The sequence below is a fragment of the Chamaea fasciata genome, unplaced genomic scaffold (genome assembly GCF_029207755.1).
Source record: "Chamaea fasciata isolate MVZ Bird 193981 ecotype frontalis unplaced genomic scaffold, bChaFas1.0.hap1 SCAF_216, whole genome shotgun sequence".
Lineage (NCBI taxonomy): Eukaryota > Metazoa > Chordata > Aves > Passeriformes > Sylviidae > Chamaea > Chamaea fasciata.
Genome location: NW_027094301.1, coordinates 16,292 through 37,037, shown reverse-complemented (window position 1 = coordinate 37,037; position 20,746 = coordinate 16,292). Strand labels below are relative to the sequence as shown.

At 63.0% G+C, this 20,746-nt stretch overlaps 1 protein-coding gene across 1 annotated transcript; it reads left to right on the top strand.

The window, feature by feature from the left end:
• Positions 1–2,648: 2,648 nt before the first annotated feature.
• Positions 2,649–20,745, top strand: LOC136304912 (potassium-transporting ATPase alpha chain 1-like). Its single transcript, XM_066208333.1, has 23 exons — positions 2,649–2,830; positions 3,295–3,387; positions 4,045–4,104; positions 4,195–4,398; positions 5,693–5,806; positions 5,991–6,125; positions 6,335–6,452; positions 7,214–7,482; positions 8,541–8,739; positions 9,392–9,501; positions 9,874–10,008; positions 10,992–11,172; positions 11,839–12,008; positions 13,006–13,142; positions 13,771–13,921; positions 14,817–14,985; positions 16,074–16,228; positions 16,943–17,066; positions 17,882–18,027; positions 19,095–19,228; positions 19,425–19,526; positions 20,316–20,407; positions 20,526–20,745. The coding sequence occupies exons 1-23, from the start codon at positions 2,819–2,821 to the stop codon at positions 20,552–20,554; spliced, it is 3,039 nt and encodes a 1,012-aa protein (XP_066064430.1). The 5' UTR covers positions 2,649–2,818; the 3' UTR covers positions 20,555–20,745.
• Position 20,746: the final 1 nt, after the last annotated feature.

The window sequence follows — 20,746 nt, the reverse complement described above, 5'->3', positions numbered from 1 at the left end:
CCAAAATTCCCAATTTTTATTCCCCCTGAAATTCCCAGTTCCCCACACCGCCTCCACGATTCCCCCCTGGAATCCCGAATTTTCCGCCGAAATTCCCAAATTTTCCCTCCCGAAATTCCTAATTTCCCTCCGGAAAAAAAAAAAAAAATCCCAATTTTCCCTCCCAAAATTCCCGAATTTTATCCCCAAAATTCCTTCTTTTTCCCCCCCAAAATTCCCTATTTTTCCTCCCGAAATTCCCAATTTTTCCTCCCAAAATTCCCGAATTTTATCCCCAAAATTCCTTCTTTTTTCCCTCCAAAAATTCCCAATTTTCCCTCCCAAAATTCCCAAATTTTATCCCCAAAATTCCTTCTTTTTCCCCCCCAAAATTCCCTATTTTTCCTCCCGAAATTCCCAATTTTTCCTCCCAAAATTCCCGAATTTTATCCCCAAAATTCCTTCTTTTTTCCCCCCCAAAACTCCCAGTTTTTCCTCCCGAAATTCCCAATTTTTCCTCCCAAAATTCCCGAATTTTATCCCCAAAATTCCTTCTTTTTTCCCCCAAAATTCCCAATTTTTCTTTCCAAAATTCCCAAATTTTATCCCCAAAATTCTTTTTATTTTCCCCCCAAAATTCCCTATTTTTCCTCCCGAAATTCCCAATTTTTCCTCCCGAAATTCCCGAATTTTATCCCCAAAATTCCTTCTTTTTTCCCCCCCAAAATTCCCTATTTTTCCTCCCGAAATTCCCAATTTTTCCTCCCAAAATTCCCGAATTTTATCCCCAAAATTCCTTCTTTTTTCCCCCCCAAAATTCCCAATTTTTCCTCCCGAAATTCCCAATTTTTCCTCCCAAAATTCCCGAATTTTATCCCCAAAATTCCTTCTTTTTTCCCCCCCAAAACTCCCAATTTTCCCTCCCAAAATTCCCAAATTTTATCCCCAAAATTCCTTCTTTTTTCCCCCAAAATTCCCAATTTTTCTTTCAAAATTCCCAAATTTTATCCCCAAAATTCCTTTTTATTTTCCCCCCAAAATTCCCTATTTTTCCTCCCGAAATTCCCAATTTTTCCTCCCGAAATTCCCGAATTTTATCCCCAAAATTCCTTCTTTTTCCCCCCCAAAATTCCCTATTTTTCCTCCCGAAATTCCCAATTTTTCCTCCCAAAATTCCCGAATTTTATCCCCAAAATTCCTTCTTTTTTCCCCCCCAAAATTCCCAATTTTTCCTCCCTAAATTCCCGAATTTTATCCCCAAAATTCCCGTTTTTTCCCCCCCAAATCCCCGCCCCCCCGCGCCCCCCAAATTCCCGGTGTCCTTCCCCGCCCTTATCTCGCCTCTTTAATCGCTCATTAATCGCTCATTAATTAATCATTAACGGGCGGCACAAAAGGAGCGGCGCCCGCCCCTCCCCACCCCGATAAGCCCCGTCGTGATAAGGGGGGGAGGGGGGCGGCGGCAAGGACGGGGGGACCCCTCCCCTCCCCCCCAAAAATCCCGAATTTTCCCCAATTTTCCCCCAAATTTTCCCGGATTTTCCCCGATTTTTTTCCCTGAATTTCCCCAAAGTCCCGATTTTTTTCTGAATTTTTTCCCAATTTTCCCTGAATTCTCCCCATTTTCCCCCCCCAATTTCCCCCCAATTTTCCCCAAGTTTCCCCCAATTTTTCCAATCTTTCCCCGAGTTTTCCAAAATTTTCCCAAAAATCGCGGATTTTCACCCCCCAAATCCCGATTTTTCCCCCCAATTTTTCCCCATTTATCCCCAATTCATCCCCAAACTTGCCCCGATTTTGCCCCCAAATTTTCCCTCAAATTTTCCCCAAAAATCAAGAATTTTCCCTCAAATTTATCCCCAAATTCTCCACAGCTTATCCCCGAATTTCCCCCAATTTCTTCCCCAATTTTTCCCCAAATTTTTCCGGATTTTCTCCAATATTTCCCCAATTTTTCCCCAATTTTCCCCAAGTTTTCCCCGATTTTCCCCCTTTTTTTTTTCCCCAAAAGTTTTCCCGAATTTTTCCAAATTTCCCCCCCAAATTTCCCCCGAATTTTCCCCAATTTCCCCCCAAAATTTCCCCAATTTCTCCCCCAATTTTCCCCATTTTTTTTTTCCCCAATTTCCCCTGAATTTCCCCATTTTTTCCCCAAAATTTCCCCAATTTCCCCTGAATTTTCCCCCAATTTTCCCCCAATTTTCCCCCAATTTCTCCTCCAATTTTCCCCATTTTTTTCCCCAATTTTCTCCGATTTTTCCCCCAAATTTTCCCAATTTTTCCCCAATTTTCCCCCAAAATTTCCCCAATTTCCCCTGAATTTTCCCCCAATTTTCCCCCAATTTTTCCCCAATTTCTCCTCCAATTTTCCCCATTTTTTTCCCCAATTTTCTCCGATTTTTCCCCCAAATTTTCCCAATTTTTCCCCAATTTTCCCCCAAATTTTCCCCAATTTTCCCCAATTTCCCCCAATTTTTCCCCAATTTTTTCTCCCCCAATTTTCCCCCAATTTTCCCCCAAATTTTCCCAATTTTTCCCCAATTTTCCCCCAAAATTTCCCCAATTTCCCCTGAATTTTCCCCCAATTTTCCCCCAATTTTTCCCCAATTTCTCCCCCAATTTTCCCCATTTTTTTCCCCCGAATTTTCCCTCTTTTACCCCCCAACCCCCCCCCCCCCCCCCAGGTGTCCCTCAGGTGTCCCCGCCCCTCCCCCTCCCCCAGGTGGGGTCACCTTGGGGCGGCGCCCGCGGGGGATAAAAGGCGGGAACTGGGAGAGAACTGGGAGAGAACTGGGAGAGAACTGGGAGAGAACTGGGAGAGAACTGGGAGAGAACTGGGATGGGGAAAGAGGTGAGAGGGGAGGGACGGAGGAGGAAGAGGAGGGAGGGAGGGGGAGGAAGGAGGGAGATGGTGAAGGAGAGAGGGAGGAGGAGGAGGAGGAGGGAGGGGAGAGGAAGAGGAGGGAGGGAGAGGGAGGAAGATCGAGGGGAGAGGGAGACGTGAGAGGGAAGGAGAGATGGAGGAGGAGGAGGAGGAGGGAGGGGAGAGGAAGAAGGGAGGAAGGAATGGAGGGAGGGAGGATGGAGGAGAGAGGGAAGAGGAGGAGGAGGAGGAGGGAGGAGGGAGGAAGATCGAGGGGAGATGGAGAAGGGGAGGAAGGAGGGAGAGATGGAAGGAGAGGAGGAGGAGGGACGGAGGGAGAGGGAGGAAGGACACGGAGGAGGATGAAGGGGAGAGGGAGGAAGGAGAGACCCCCTGCCCCGCCCCCTCCCCCCTGACCCCGCCCCCTTCCCCCCTCTCTGACCCCGCCCCAGAACTTCGAGCTCCGCCCCTCCCCCCCCGGGCGGGGCCGCGGGCGCCGAAAGGAGCGAGAGAGGCTGGAGGAGATGAAACGGGAACTGGAACTGGTGAGACTGGGACGGACTGGGAGGGACTGGGACAGACTGGGATAAACTGGGACAGACTGGGATAAACTGGGACAGACTGGGATGAACTGGGATAAACTGGGAGGGCGCTGCAGTTCCCGAAGCCGCCACCAGGGGGAGACAGAGAAACACTAAGAGTTCATTGAGGGGAACTGGGATGAACTGGTTTATACTGGGATAAACTGGGAGGGGGCTGGGAGGGTTTTGGAGGGAACTGGGACAAACTGGGATAAACTGGGAGGGACTGGGAGGGCGCTGCAGTTCCCGAAGCCGCCACCAGGGGGAGCGGAGGAGACACCGAGAGTTCATTGGGGGAACTGGGAGGGGACTGGGATAAACTGGTTTGTACTGGGAGGGAACTGGGATGGGATTAAGGGAGACTGGGACAAACTGGGCCAAACTGGGACAGACTGGGAGTGACTGGGAGGGCGCTGCAGTTCCCGAAGCCGCCACCGGGGGGAGCCAGGGAGACATTGGGAGTTCATTGGGGGGGACTGGGATGGAACTGGGAGGGGATTTGGGGTCACTGGTCCATACTGGTCCACACTGGTCCATACTGGTCCACACTGGTCCACACTGGTCCATACTGGTCCACACTGGTCCATACTGGTTTTCACTGGTCTGTTCCGGTGCCCGCAGGACGATCACAAACTGGACGTGAAGGAGCTCGAGGTCAAGTACGGCACCAGCGCCACCAAGGTGACCTTTGACCCCCGAGTGACCTCCGCCGCCCCCCCCCCCCCGCAGCTGACCCCGGAGTGACCCCTGACCCCCGCCCTCTGCCCCCAGGGCCTGTCGGAGGCCGAGGCCGCGCAGAGGCTGCTCCGGGACGGCCCCAACGAGCTCCGCCCCCCGCGGGGCACACCTGGCTGCGTGCGCTTCGGCCGGCAGCTGGCCGGGGGGCTGCAGTGCCTCATGTGGGTGGCGGCCGCCATCTGCCTCATCGCCTACGGCGTGCAGGAGGGCGAGGGGGACCGCGGCAGCTCGGACAACGTGAGTACACCTGGGACAGGTGAGACACACCTGGGCACACCTGGGATACACCTGGGACACACATGGGGGTACACGGGGACACACCTGGCGGCCGCCATCTGCCTCATCGCCTACGGCGTGCAGGAGGGCGAGGGGGACCGCGGCAGCTCCGACAACGTGAGTACACCTGGGACAGGTGAGACACACCTGGGCACACCTGGGATACACCTGGGACACACATGGGGGGACACGGGGACACACCTGGCGGCCGCCATCTGCCTCATCGCCTACGGCGTGCAGGAGGGCGAGGGTGATCGGGGCAGCTCGGACAACGTGAGTACACCTGGGACAGGTGAGACACACCTGGGCACACCTGGGATACACCTGGGACACACATGGGGGGACACGGGGACACACCTGGCGGCCGCCATCTGCCTCATCGCCTACGGCGTGCAGGAGGGCGAGGGGGACCGCGGCAGCTCGGACAACGTGAGTACACCTGGGACAGGTGAGACACACCTGGGCACACCTGGGATACACCTGGGACACACATGGGGGGACACGGGGACACACCTGGCGGCCGCCATCTGCCTCATCGCCTACGGCGTGCAGGAGGGCGAGGGGGACCGCGGCAGCTCGGACAACGTGAGTACACCTGGGACAGGTGAGACACACCTGGGCACACCTGGGATACACCTGGGACACACATGGGGGGACACGGGGACACACCTGGCGGCCGCCATCTGCCTCATCGCCTACGGCGTGCAGGAGGGCGAGGGGGACCGCGGCAGCTCCGACAACGTGAGTACACCTGGGACAGGTGAGACACACCTGGGATACACCTGCGTACACCTGGGCACACCTGAGTACACCTGGGATACACCTGAGTACACCTGGGATACACCTGAGTGCACCTGGGGTACACCTGAGTACACCTGGGATACACCTGAGTGCACCTGGGTACACCTGAGTGCACCTGGGATACACCTGAGTACACCTGGGATACACCTGAGTGCACCTGAGATACACTTCATTGCACCTGGGATACACCTGGGATACACCTCAGTACACCTGTGTACACCTGAGTACACCTGGGCGCACCTGGGTACACCTGAGTACACCTGGGATACACCTGCGTACACCTGGGATACACCTGAGTGCACCTGGGGTACACCTGTAACACACGGGAGTACCTGGGGGTACACCCAGGCTCACCTGAGGCAGGTATAACACACCTGGGCTCAGCCGAGGCAGTTCTAACACACCTGGAACGCGGTTATAACGCACCTGGGCTCACCTGTGCTCACCTGCGCAGCTGTACCTGGCCGTGGCGCTGATCGCCGTCGTGGTCGTCACCGGCTGCTTCGGTTACTACCAGGAGTTCAAGAGCACCAACATCATCGCCAGCTTCCGCAACCTGGTGCCGCAGGTAACGCACCTGGGCGCACCTGGGGACACACCTGGGGGCACCTGGGGACACCCGGGGACACCTGGGGACACACCTGGGTGCACCTGGGGACACCTGGGGACACCTGGGGACACACCTGGGTGCACCTGGGCACACCTGGGGCCACACCTGTGCACACCTGTCCCTCACCTGCGCTCACCTGCAGCAAGCCACGGTGGTCCGGGCGGGGCAGACGCTGCAGGTGAACGCGGCCGAGCTCGTCCTGGGCGACCTGGTGGAGATCAAAGGTGGCGACCGAGTCCCGGCCGACATCCGGATCCTGGCGGCGCAGGGCTGCAAGGTGAGCGCACCTGGGCGCACCTGGGGGACACCTGGGCACACCTGGGCACAGCTGGAGCTGCACCTGGGGACACCTGGGACACGCCTGGGGGGCACCTGGGGACACATCTGGGACACACCTGGGGAGGCACCTGGAACGCACCTGAGCACACCTGGGCGCGCACCTGGGCGCACACCTGGAGGCTGAGGTGTGGGCGGGGCCCGGCCCAGGTGGACAACTCGTCGCTGACCGGGGAGTCGGAGCCGCAGACGCGCTCACCTGAGTGCACGCACGAGTCTCACCTGGAGACCCGCAACATCGCCTTCTTCTCCACCATGTGCCTGGAAGGTGAGCGCACCTGGGGACACACCTGGGGACACCTGGGACACACCTGGGGACACCTGGGGACACCTGGGGACACACCTGGGGACACCTGGGACACACCTGGGGACACTGGGGACACACCTGGGGACACCTGGGGACACTGGGGACACACCTGGGGACACCTGGGGACACCTGGGGACACTGGGGACACACCTGGGGACACCTGGGACACACCTGGAACACACCTGGGGACACCTGGGGACACCGGGGACACACCTGGGGACACCTGGGTCCCACTCAAATGGGGATCTCACCTGGACACAGCTGAGTCCTGGTCACACCTGGGTCTCACCTGAGGGTCTAAGTCCCACCAGGAGAATAGGGTCTCACCTGGACACACCTGGGTCCCACCTGGGACACACCTGGGTCACACTCAGATGGGGATCTCACATGGACACCTGGGTCCCACCTGGAGACACCTGGGTCACACCTGGGTCCCACCTGGGTCACACCTGGGTCACACCTGGGTCACACCTGGAGATCAGGGTCACACCTGGGTCACACTCAGATGGGGATCTCACATGGACACCTGGGTCACACCTGGAGACACCTGGGTCACACCTGGACACACCTGGGTCCCACCTGGAGATCAGGGTCACACTCAGATGGGGTCTCACATGGACACACCTGGGTCCCACCTGGGTCCCACCTGTTCCCACCTGGGTCCCACCTGGGTCCCACCTGTTCCCACCTGGGTCCCACCTGGCTCTCACCTGCCCGCGCAGGTACGGCCACGGGGCTGGTGATCAGCACGGGCGACCGCACGGTGATCGGCCGCATCGCCTCGCTGGCCTCGGGCGTGGGCGAGGAGAAGACGCCGATCGCCGTGGAGATCGAGCACTTCGTGGACATCATCGCCGGGCTGGCCGTGCTCTTCGGCGCCTCCTTCTTCCTGGTGGCCATGCTCATCGGCTACCCCTTCCTGCGCGCCCTCGTCTTCTTCATGGCCATCGTGGTGGCCTACGTGCCCGAGGGGCTGCTGGCCACCGTCACGGTACGCCCACCTGCGCAGGTGACCGCACCTGGGGGGCGGCCAAGGGTGGGCAAGTTGAGGGAGGTTTGAGGTGGGGTGGGGGGGAGGGGGGGTTCTGCCACCTTTTGTGGAGGTCTTGGGGATCCTTTGGGGGTCCCATGGGGATGTGGGAGGGTCGGGGGGGACACCTGGGGACGGGTGTGGACAGGTGGGGACACCTGGGGGATACCTGGTGGGGTTGGAAGTTACGGAAGTGTTGAGGTTTTTGTGGGTTCTACCTGAAGTTCTGGAGGCCCTGAGGTTGTTATGGGTCCTACCAGGATGTGGGAGGTCACCTGGCAGGTGTGGACACCTGAGGACAGGTGAGAACAGGTGGGGACAGGTGAGAACAGGTGAGAACAGGTGGGGACAGGTGAGAACAGGTGAGAACAGGTGGGGACAGGTGGGGACAGGTGAGAACAGGTGAGGAGAGGTGGGGACAGGTGAGAACAGGTGAGAACATGTGGGGACAGGTGAGGACAGGTGAGAACAGGTGGGGACAGGTGAGGACAGGTGAGAACAGGTGGGGACAGGTGAGAACAGGTGGGGACAGGTGAGAACAGGTGAGAACAGGTGGGGACAGGTGAGGACAGGCGAGAACAGGTGGGGACAGGTGAGAACAGGTGAGAACAGGTGGGGACAGGTGAGAACAGGAGAGAACAGGTGGGGACAGGTGGGGACAGGTGAGGACAGGTGGGGACAGGTGAGAACAGGTGGGGACAGGTGGGGACAGGTGAGAACAGGTGAGGACAGGTGAGGACAGGTGGGGACAGGTGGGGACAGGTGAGAACAGGTGGGAACAGGTGAGAACAGGTGGGGACAGGTGGGGACAGGTGAGGACAGGTGGGGACAGGTGAGAACAGGTGGGGACAGGTGGGGACAGGTGAGGACAGGTGACGGCACCCGGATTTACGAAGGTGGAGACGGAAACCATCAACATCCTCACCCGTCCCACCACAAACCCAGAGGTGCTCAAGGGCGGGGCCAGGTGAGCTGCCGGGCGTGCCCTCACCTGCCCAGGCGCGCCCTCACCTGCGCAGGTGTGCCTGTCGCTGACGGCCAAGCGGCTGGCGCGGCGCAGCTGCGTGGTGAAGAACCTGGAGGCCGTGGAGACGCTGGGCTCCACCTCCGTCATCTGCTCCGACAAGACGGGCACGCTCACCCAGAACCGCATGACCGTGGCGCACCTGTGGTTCGACGGGCAGGTGCACGCCGCCGACACCACCGAGGACCAGTCGGGTGAGGCGGGGGCGCGCCTGGGGGCACCTGGGGACACCTGGGACACCTGGGGGCAGCTGGGGACACCTGGGGACATCTGGGGACACCTGGGGACACCTGGGGACACACCTGGGGATACACCTGGGGGCACCTGGGGATACACCTGGGGACACCTGGGGACACCTGGGGACACCTGGGGGCACCTGGGGGCACCTGGGGACACCTGGGGATACACCTGGGGACACCTGGGGACACCTGGGGACACCTGGGGATACACCTGGGGACACCTGGGGACACCTGGGGACACCTGGGGGCAGCTGGGGACACACCTGGGGGCAGCTGGGGGCAGATGGGGACACCTGGGCTTTGCTGGGGATACACCTGGCCACACTTGGGGACACCTGGGGACACCTGGGCACACCTGGGGGCAGATGGGGGCAGCTGGGGACACACCTGGGGACACCTGGGGATACCTGAGACACACCTGGGGACACCTGAGCTTTGCTGGGGATACACCAGGCCACACTTGGGGACACCTGGGCGCACCTGGGGACACCTGGGGACACCTGGGGACACCTGGGGGCAGATGGGGACACCTGGACACACCTGGGGCACACACCTGGCCCCCAGGTGAGCTCACCTGTCCCCACCCACCCCCTCCCCCCTCCCCCAGGTCAGAGCTTCGACCAATCGTCGGAGTCGTGGGCGTTGCTCAGCCAGGTGATCACGCTCTGCAACCGCGCCCAGTTCAAACCCGGCCAGGACGGCGTGCCCGTGGCACAGGTGCGACTGGGAGGGACTGGGATGGACTGGGAGGGACTGGGATGGACTGGGATGGACTGGGATGGACTGGGATGGACTGGGAGGGACTGGGAGGGACTGGGAGGGACTGGGAGGGGGTTGGGGGTCACTGGTTTGTACTGGGAGGGGACTGGGAGGAGATTTGGGGTTACTGGTTTATACTGGTTTATACTGGTTTGGGGTTTGGGGATACTGGTTTGTACTGGGACCGACCGGGAGGGGCTGGGAGGGGGTTAAAGGGGGATTTGGAGTCACTGGTTTGTACTGGTTTGTACTGGTTTGTACTGGTTTGGGGTCCGGGGTCACCGGGAGGGGCGAAGCGGGCGTGTCCTCACCTCGGCCCCGCCCCCCCAGCGTGACGTCATCGGCGACGCCTCGGAGTCGGCGCTGCTCAAGTTCGCGGAAGTGACGTCGGGGTCGGTGGCGGCCGCCAGGGGGCGCTACCCCAAGGTGGCCGAGCTGCCCTTCAACTCCACCAACAAATTCCAGGTGAGCGCAGGTGGGCTCTCACCTGGCTGGGTCTCACCTGTCTCACCTGTGCAGAGTGTTGGGGCATGAGGCGGGCTCTCAACTGTCTCACCTGTCCCTCACCTGTCCCTCACCTGTCCCAGGTGTCTCACCTGTCCCTCACCTGTGCAGGTGTCCGTTCAGGAGGCGGGCTCCCGGCAGCTCCTGGTGCTCAAGGGCGCCTGTGTCTCACCTGTCTCTCACCTGTCCCTCACCTGTCCCAGGTGTCTCACCTGTCCCAGGTGTCTCACCTGTCTGTCACCTGTCCCTCACCTGTCTCTCACCTGTCCCAGGTGTCTCACCTGTCCCTCACCTGTCCCAGGTGTCTCACCTGTCCCTCACCTGTCTCTCACCTGTCCCTCACCTGTGCAGGTGTCTCACCTGTCCCTCACCTGTGCAGGTGTCAGTGCACGAGGCGGGCTCCCGGCAGCTCCTGGTGCTCAAGGGCGCCTGTCTGTGTCTCACCTGTCCCTCACCTGTCCCAGGTGTCTCACCTGTCCCTCACCTGTGCAGGTGTCGGTGCACGAGGCGGGCTCCCGGCAGCTCCTGGTGCTCAAGGGCGCCTGTGTCTCACCTGTCTCACCTGTCTCTCACCTGTCCCAGGTGTCTCACCTGTCCCTCACCTGTCCCAGGTGTCTCACCTGTCCCTCACCTGTGCAGGTGTCGGTGCACGAGGCGGGCTCCCGGCAGCTCCTGGTGCTCAAGGGCGCCTGTGTCTCACCTGTCTCACCTGTCTCTCACCTGTCCCAGGTGTCTCACCTGTCCCTCACCTGTCCCAGGTGTCTCACCTGTCCCTCACCTGTGCAGGTGTCGGTGCACGAGGCGGGCTCCCGGCAGCTCCTGGTGCTCAAGGGCACCTGTGTCTCACCTGTCTCTCCTGTCTCTCACCTGTCCCAGGTGTCTCACCTGTCCCTCACCTGTCCCAGGTGTCTCACCTGTCCCTCACCTGTCCCTCACCTGTGCAGGTGTCGGTGCACGAGGCGGGCTCCCGGCAGCTCCTGGTGCTCAAGGGCGCCCCCGAGCGGGTGCTGGAGCGCTGCCAGGGGGCGCTGCTGCGGGGGGAGGAGCAGCCGCTGGACGCCGAGTGGAGGCGGAGCCTGGAGGGGGCGTGTCTGGACCTGGGGGGGCGGGGCGAGAGGGTGCTCGGTGAGTTGGGGGCGGGGCTAAAGGGAGGGGGAGGGGCTTGGGAGGGTGGGGGAGGGGAAGAGGGCGTGACCTCTCCCCCCAATGACCCTAATGGTGACCCCAGTGACCCCGATGACCCCAACAATGTCCCCAGTGACGACCCCGATGACCCCCGTGACCCCCACGATGACCCCAATGACGTCACTGGCGTCCCTATTGTCCCCATTGATGTTCCCGTTGTCCCCAACACTGTCCCCATTGTCCCCAGCGATGCCATTGGTGTCCCCATGGATGTCCCCATTGGTGTCCCCAGTGACGTCACTGATGTCCCCATTGATGCCACTGGTGTCCCCAGTGACGTCACTGATGTCCCCAATGACGTCACTGATGTCTCCAATATCCCCATTGATGTCCCCAATGTCCCCAATGTCCCCAATGACGTCACTGACGTCCCCAATGACATCACTGATGTCCCCACTGTCGTCCCCAGGGTTCTGCGCCCGCTGGCTGCCCCCCGGCACGGTCCCCAATGACGTCACTGACGTCCCCAATGACGTCACTGATGTCCCCAACACTGTCCCCACTGTCCCCAGGGTTCTGCGCCCGCTGGCTGCCCCCCGGCACGGTCCCCAATGACGTCACTGACGTCCCCAATGACGTCACTGATGTCCCCAACACTGTCCCCAGGGTTCTGCGCCCGCTGGCTGCCCCCCGGCACGGTCCCCGCCGGGACGCCCCCCGAGGCGCTGGCCGAGGTGGCGCGGGGACTTTGCTTCGCGGGTCTCGTGTCCCTCATCGACCCGCCCCGGGCCACCGTCCCCCAGGCCGTGCGCAAGTGCCGGACGGCCGGGATACGGGTACGGGACACCGGGGACACCGGGGACAGCGGGGACAGCGGGGACACCGGGGACAGCGGGGACAGCGGGGACAGCGGGGACAGCGGGGACACCGGGGACACCGGGGACAGCGGGGACAGCGGGGACAGCGGGGACACTGGGGGATTAGGGGACACTGGGGACACTGGGGACACTGGGGATACTGGGGGGACATTGGGGACACTGGGGACACTGGGGACACTGGGGACATTGGGGACACTGGGGACACTGGGGACACTGGGGATACTGGGGGACACTGGGGACACTGGGGACACTGGGGACACTGGGGACATTGGGGACACTGGGGACACTGGGGACACTGGGGATACTGGGGACACTGGGGACACTGGGGACACTGGGGACACTGGGGACACCGGGGGGACACTGGGGGACACTGGGGACACTGGGGATACTGGGGACACTGGGGACACTGGGACACTGGGGACATTGGGGACACTGGGGATACTGGGGACACTGGGGACACTGGGACACTGGGGACACTGGGGGACACTGGGGGGACACTGGGGACACTGGGGATACTGGGGACACTGGGGGGACACTGGGGATACTGGGGACACTGGGGACACTGGGGACACTGGGGGACACTGGGGATACTGGGGACACTGGGGATACTGGGGACACTGGGGGGACACTGGGGACACTGGGGATACTGGGGGGACACTGGGGACACTGGGGACACTGGGGATACTGGGGACACTGGGGACACTGGGGGACACTGGGGACACTGGGGGACACTGGGGACACTGGGGACACTGGGGACACTGGGGGACACTGGGGACACTGGGGACACTGGGGACACTGGGGGACACTGGGGGGACACGGGGATGGGAACATTGGAGGGTTTGGGGACATTGTGGGGACAATGGGAAGTTGGGGACGCTGGGGCGGGTGACACCGAGCAAAGGCCCCCCAGGTGAGCCCAGGTGAGTCCCCCAGGTGAGCCCAGGTGTGCCCCCAGGTGATCATGGTGACGGGTGACCACCCGGTGACGGCCAAGGCCATCGCGGCCGCCGTGGGGATCATCTCCGAGGGCAGCGAGACCCCCGAGGACGTGGCCGCGCGCCTGCACCTGCCCCTCGAGCAGGTGGACCCCAGGTGAGGGCCCGGCCGGGGCCACAGGGGTGCTGCAGGTGGCCCCAGGTGTGTGATGGGTGTCCCCAGGTGACCCTCAGGTGTCCCCAGGTGTCCCCAGGTGTGTCCCCAGGTGTCCCCAGGTGTCCCCAGGTGCCCCCAGCTGTATCCCAGGTGTCCCCAGGTGTCCCCAGGTGTCCCCAGGTGTATCCCAGGTGTGCCCAGGTGTATCCCAGGTGACCCCCAGGTGTACCCAGGTGTCCCCAGGTGTCCCCAGGTGTGTCCCAGGTGTCCCCAGGTGTATCCCAGGTGTGCCCAGGTGTGCCCAGGTGTCCCCAGGTGTCCCCAGGTGTGTCCCAGGTGTCCCCAGGTGTATCCCAGGTGTGCCCAGGTGTCCCCAGGTGTCCCCAGATGTCCCCAGGTGTGCCCAGGTGTCCCCAGGTGTCCCCAGGTGTGTCCCAGGTGTGTCCCAGGTGTGCCCAGGTGTGTCCCAGGTGTCCCCAGGTGTGCCCCAGGTGTCCCCAGGTGTGTCCCAGGTGTCCCCAGGTGTCCCCAGGTGTGTCCCAGGTGTCCCCAGGTGTCCCCAGGTGTCCCCAGGTGTGTCCCAGGTGTGCCCAGGTGTGCCCAGGTGTGACAGGCGTGTCCCCCGCAGGCAGGCGCGGGCGCGGGTGGTGACGGGGGCGGAGCTGGCCGCCATGGCGCCGGGGGCGCTGGAGCACCTGCTGCGGACACACCCCGAGATGGTTTTCGCTCGGACGTCGCCGCAGCAGAAACTCGTCATCGTGGAGAGCTGCCAGCGCCTGGTGGGGACGCACCTGGGGACGCACCTGGGGACGCACCTGGGGGCGCACCTGGGGACGCACCTGGGGGCGCACCTGGGGGCGCACCTGGGGACGCACCTGGGGGCGCACCTGGGGGCGCACCTGGGGACGCACCTGGGGGCGCACCTGGGGGGGTTCGGGGACAGCGGGGGATGGTGGGGAGGGACGGCCACAAGGTGCCACCGTGAGGTCACGACCCCCCCCATGACCCCGGTGACCCCAGTGACCCCAATGACCCCAGTGACCCCAATGACCCCAGTGACCCCATTGACCCCAGTGATCCCAGTGACCCCGGTGACCCCAGTGACCCCAGTGACCCCAATGACCCCACTGACCCCAATGACCCCATTGACCCCATTGACCCCATTGACCCCAGTGACCCCAATGACCCCACTGACCCCAATGACCCCATTGACCCCATTGACCCCATTGACCCCAATGACCCTAACGATCCCATTGACCCCATTGACCCCAATGACCCCATTGACCCCAGGGACCCCAGTGCCCCCAATGACCCCGCTGACCCCAATGACTCCATTGACCCCAATGTCCCCATTGACTCCAATGACCCCAGTGACCCCAGTGCCCCAATGACCCCAGTGACTCCAATGACCCCAGTGACCCCAGTGACCCCTCTGACCCCGCTGACCCCGCTGACCCCAGTGACCCCGCTGACCCCAATGACCCCAGTGACCCCAGTGACCCCGCTGACCCCGCTGACCCCGCTGACCCCATTGACCCCAGTGCCCCCAATGACCCCACTGACTGCATTGACCCCAATGACCCCAGTGACCCCAGTGACCCCGCTGACCCCAGTGACCCCGCTGACCCCGCTGACCCCGCTGACCCCGCTGTCCCCGCTGTCCCGCGTCCCCAGGGCGCCATCGTGGCGGTGACGGGTGACGGCGTCAACGACTCCCCGGCGCTGAAGAAGGCCGACATCGGCGTGGCCATGGGCATCGCCGGCTCCGACGCCGCCAAGAACGCGGCCGACATGATCCTGCTGGACGACAACTTCGCCTCCATCGTCACCGGCGTCGAGCAAGGTGGGCCTCACCTGGGCCGGTGGGATGGGCTCACCTGGGCGGGTGGGCTGGGCTCACCTGGGCCGGTGGGATGCGCTCACCTGGGCGGGTGGGATGCGCTCACCTGGGCGGGTGGGATGCGCTCACCTGGGCGGGTGGGATGGGCTCACCTGGGCGGGTGGGCTGGGCTCACCTGGGCGGGTGGGCTGGGCTCACCTGGGCCGGTGGGATGGGCTCACCTGGGCCGGTGGGCTGGGCTCACCTGGGCGGGTGGGCTGGGCTCACCTGGGCCGGTGGGATGCGCTCACCTGGGCGGGTGGGATGGGCTCACCTGGGCGGGTGGGATGGGCTCACCTGGGCGGGTGGGATGGGCTCACCTGGGTGGGTGGGATGGCCTCACCTGGGCGGGTGGGATGGCCTCACCTGGGCCGGTGGGATGGGCTCACCTGGGCGGGTGGGCTGGGCTCACCTGGGCCGGTGGGATGGGCTCACCTGGGCGGGTGGGATGGCCTCACCTGGGCCGGTGGGATGGGCTCACCTGGGCGGGTGGGCTGGGCTCACCTGGGTGGGTGGGATGGGCTCACCTGGGCCGGTGGGCTGGGCTCACCTGGGCCGGTGGGATGGGCTCACCTGGGCGGGTGGGATGGGCTCACCTGGGCGGGTGGGCTGGGCTCACCTGGGCGGGTGGGCTGGGCTCACCTGGGCGGGTGGGATGGCCTCACCTGGGTGGGTGGGATGGGCTCACCTGGGTGGGTGGGATGGCCTCACCTGGGCCGGTGGGCTGGGCTCACCTGGGCGGGTGGGATGGCCTCACCTGGGTGGGTGGGATGGGCTCACCTGGGCGGGTGGGATGGCCTCACCTGGGCGGGTGGGATGCGCTCACCTGGGCGGGTGGGGACAGGTCACCCGGATTTGGGTTACCTGGGTGTGCACACACACCTGGGCAGGTGGGGAGAGGTGTGATGTCACCTGAGCAGGTGGGGACAGGTGTGCTCAGATCACCTGGGTCCGGGGTTTCCCTGGCTGTGTGCACCTGGCTGCTCACACACCTGCGCACACCTGCGCACCTGTCTCCCCGCACACCTGTGCTCCGCCCTCACCTGCCGCAGGCCGGCTGATCTTCGACAACCTGAAGAAGTCGATCGCGTACACCTTGACCAAGAACATCCCCGAGCTGGCGCCGTACCTGATCTACATCACGGCCAGCGTGCCCCTCCCCCTGGGCTGCATCACCATCCTCTTCATCGAGCTCTGCACCGACATCGTGAGCGCACCTGGGCGCACCTGGGCACACCTGGGCACACCTGGGATACACCTGGGCGCACCTGGGATACACCTGGGCACACCTGGGCACACCTGGGATACACCTGGGCACACCTGGGATACACCTGGGCACACCTGGGATACACCTGGCCGCACCTGGGATACACCTGGGCACACCTGGGCACACCTGGGATACACCTGGGCACACCTGGGATACACCTGGGCGCATCCGGGATACACCTGGGCGCACCTGGGGGCACCTGGGATACACCTGGGCACATCTGGGATACACCTGGGCACACCTGGGATACACCTGGGCGCACCTGGGCGCACCTGGGATACACCTGGGCACATCTGGGATACACCTGGGCACACCTGGGATACACCTGGGCGCACCTGGGCGCACCTGGGATACACCTGGGATACACCTGGGCACACCTGGGGGCGGGGAAATGGGGAGCAACAGTGAAATTTGGGAGAAAACTGGGGGAAATCGGGATTTGGGCGCACCTGGGCACACCTGGGCGCACCTGGGGACACACCTGGGGACACCTGAGCCCGCCCCCCCCCCAACCCCCGATTTTGGGGTTCCCCAGGTGCATTTTGCTGCCCCCAGGTGCCGTTTTTTGGGGCCCCCCCCGGGGTGCGCGGGCGTGGCGGGGGGGGAGGAGCGTCCCTCGCCCGGCCACGCCCCTCACCTGGCTCACCTGCGCAGTTCCCGTCGGTGTCCCTGGCCTACGAGCGTGCCGAGAGCGACATCATGCACCTGAGGCCCCGCGACCCCCGGCGCGACCGATTGGTCAACGAGCCCCTGGCGGCCTACTCCTACTTCCAGATAGGTGAGGGCGTGGCCAGGTGTGCACTCCCCTGGATTTGGGGGCGTGGCCAGGTGTGCCCCCACCTGGATGGTTTGGGGTCGCCTGTGCGCTGGCACACCTGGATCAGCGGGTCACCTGGGGGGGTTTGGGCTCACCTGCGTGCCGAGACACCTGGCTGCCTGCACACCTGGCTCTCCAGGTCTCCGCACACCTGGCTGCCGCGCCACCTGTGCCCTGTGCCCACCTGAAACCCTCCGTCTCCCCCCTCACCTCATCTGCGGCCTCACCTGTGTCTCACCTGTCGGCCAGGTGGGATCCAGCCCTTCCCACACCTGTCCTCCCCCTCCCCTGTGTCTCACCTGTCCCGTTACCTGTGTCCAGGTGTGATCCAGTCCTTCGCGGGGTTCGTGGACTATTTCGTGGCCATGGCGCAGGAGGGCTGGTCTCACCTGTCCCGTTACCTGTCCCGTTACCTGTCCCACCCTCCCCTGTGTCTCCCCTGTGTCTCACCTGTCCCGTTACCTGTGTCCAGGTGTGATCCAGTCCTTCGCGGGGTTCGTGGACTATTTCGTGGCCATGGCGCAGGAGGGCTGGTCTCACCTGTCCCGTTACCTGTCCCGTTACCTGTCCCACCCTCCCCTGTGTCTCCCCTGGGTCTCACCTGTCCCGTTACCTGTCCAGGTGTGATCCAGTCCTTCGCGGGGTTCGTGGACTATTTCGTGGCCATGGCGCAGGAGGGCTGGTCTCACCTGTCCCGTTACCTGTCCCGTTACCTGTCCCACCCTCCCCTGTGTCTCCCTCCCCTGTGTCTCACCTGTCCCGTTACCTGTGTCCAGGTGTGATCCAGTCCTTCGCGGGGTTCGTGGACTATTTCGTGGCCATGGCGCAGGAGGGCTGGTGGCCGGCGCTGGTGCTGGGGCTGCGGCCGCGCTGGGAGGACGCGCACGAGCAGGAGCTGCAGGACAGCTACGGGCAGCAGTGGGTGAGTGACACACCTGGGCACACCTGGGCGCACCTGGGCGCACACCTGGGGGCACACCTGGGCCCACACGAGCAGGAGCTGCAGGACAGCTACGGGCAGCAGTGGGTGAGTGACACACCTGGGCGCACCTGGGCGCACCTGGGCGCACCTGGGCGCACCTGGGCGCACACCTGGGGGCACACCTGGGCCCACACGAGCAGGAGCTGCAGGACAGCTACGGGCAGCAGTGGGTGAGTGACACACCTGGGCACACCTGGGCGCACCTGGGCGCACCTGGGCACACACCTGAGCAGTCAGCAGTGGGTGGGTAACACACCTAGCTCACCTGGATACACACAGCTACAGGCAGCAGTGGGTGAGTCACCTGAGTGACACACCTGGGCACACCTGGGCACACCTGGGCACACACCTGGGGACACCTGGGAGCACCTGGGCACACACCTGGGCACACCTGGCTCACCTGGGTACACACAGCTACGGGCAGCAGTGGGTGAGTCACCTGAGTGACACACCTGGGCACACCTGGGCACACCTGGGCACACACCTGGGGACACCTGGGAGCACCTGGGCACACACCTGGGCACACCTGGCTCACCTGGGTACACACAGCTACGGGCAGCAGTGGGTGAGTCACCTGAGTGACACACCTGGGCACACCTGGGCACACCTGGGAACACACCTGGGGACACCTGGGCACACACCTGGGCACACCTGGGCACAGCTGGGAACACACCTGGGCACACCTGGGGACACCTGGGCACACCTGGGAACACCTGGGAACACACCTGGGGACACCTGGGCACACACCTGGGCACACCTGGGCACACCTGGCTCACCTGGCTGCTGCTCACCTGGGCATTCATCCGGGTGCTCACAGCGGCCAGCAGTGGGTGGGCGTGGCCCTCACCTGGGCGCTCACCTGAGCAGCCCGAAGTGGGTGGGCGTCACCTGGGCGCTCACCTGGGCGCTCCCAGCTACGGATAGCAGCGCGTGGGTAACACACCCGGCGCCTCACCTTGCGGCGCCTCACCTGCGGCGCCTCACCTGCGCCTCACCTGTCCCCGCAGACGTTCTGGCAGCGCAGGTACCAGCAGTACACCTGTTACACCGTCTTCTTCATCAGCATCGAGATGTGCCAGATCGCCGACGTGCTGATCCGCAAAACGCGCCGCCTCTCCCTCTTCCAGCAGGGCCCCTTCAGGTACGGCACACCTGAGACGGGTACGGCACACCTGGGCACGCCTGGGGACGGGTAGAGGACAGGTATGCTACACCTGGGGACTGGTGTAGGATGGGGCAGGTACAAGCGGTCCAAGAGGTGAGAGGTGTCACAGGTGTTAGCGGAGGTGTCAGGTGACCCAGGTGACACTCAGGTGACACTCAGGTGTGTCCCACAGGAACCGCACCCTGGTGGTGGCCATCGTGTTCCAGGTGTGCATCGGCTGCTTCCTCTGCTACTGCCCGGGGATGCCCAACGTCTTCAACTTCATGCCCATCAGGTGAGTCCCAGACACACCTGGGGACCCCCAGACACACCTGGGGGCTCTCAACACACACCTGGGGACCCCAAACACACCTGGGGACCCCAACACACACCTGGGGACCCCCAGACACACCTGGGAACCTCCAGACACACCTGGGGGCTCTCAACACACACCTGGGGACCTCAAACACACCTGGGGACCCCGACACACACCTGGGGACCCCAACACACACCTGGGGACCCCAACACACACCTGGGGACCCCAACACACACCTGGGGACCCCAACACACACCTGGGGACTCTCAACACACACCTGGGGACCCCAAACACACACCTGGGGACCCCAAACACACACCTGGGGACCCCAACACACACCTGGGGACTCTCAACACACACCTGGGGACCCCAACACACACCTGGGGACCCCAAACACACACCTGGGGACCCCAAACACACACCTGGGGACCCCAAACACACACCTGGGGGCTCTCAACACACACCTGGGGACCCTCAACACACACCTGGGGACCCCAACACACCTGGGGACCCCAAACACACACCTGGGGACCCCAAACACACACCTGGGGACCCTCAACACACACCTGGGGACCCTCAACACACACCTGGGGACCCCAACACACACCTGGGGACTCCAAACACACCTGGGGACCCTCAACACACACCTGGGGACCCCGACACACACCTGGGAGCCCCAAAGAACACCTGGGAACCTCCTGAGATACCTGGGGCACACCTGGGGCACACCTGGGGCTCACCTGGGGCTCACCCGTCTCACCTGCCCAGGTTCCAGTGGTGGTTGGTGCCGATGCCCTTCGGGCTCCTCATCCTCGTCTACGACGAGATCCGGAAACTGGGAGTGCGGAGACACCCGGGGAGTGAGTGACGCACCTGGGCGCACCTGGGCGCGCGCCTGGGGACACACCTGGGACACGCCCAGCACACCTGGGGGCTGCCCCCCCCCCCCTCACCTGTCCGGGTTCTCTCCCCTGTCAGGTTGGTGGGACCGGGAGCTTTACTACTGAGACACCTGGGACTCACCTGGGACCCTCCCTGAGCACCTGGAACTCACCTGGGACCCACCTGAGACTCCTCCTGAACACCTGAGACTCGCCTGGGACCCACCCTGGACACCTGGGACCCACCTGGGCCCCTCCCCTCCCCACCTGGACCCGATTCCCCTCCCCGTTCCCCTCCCCCTCCAAATAAAGGCACAG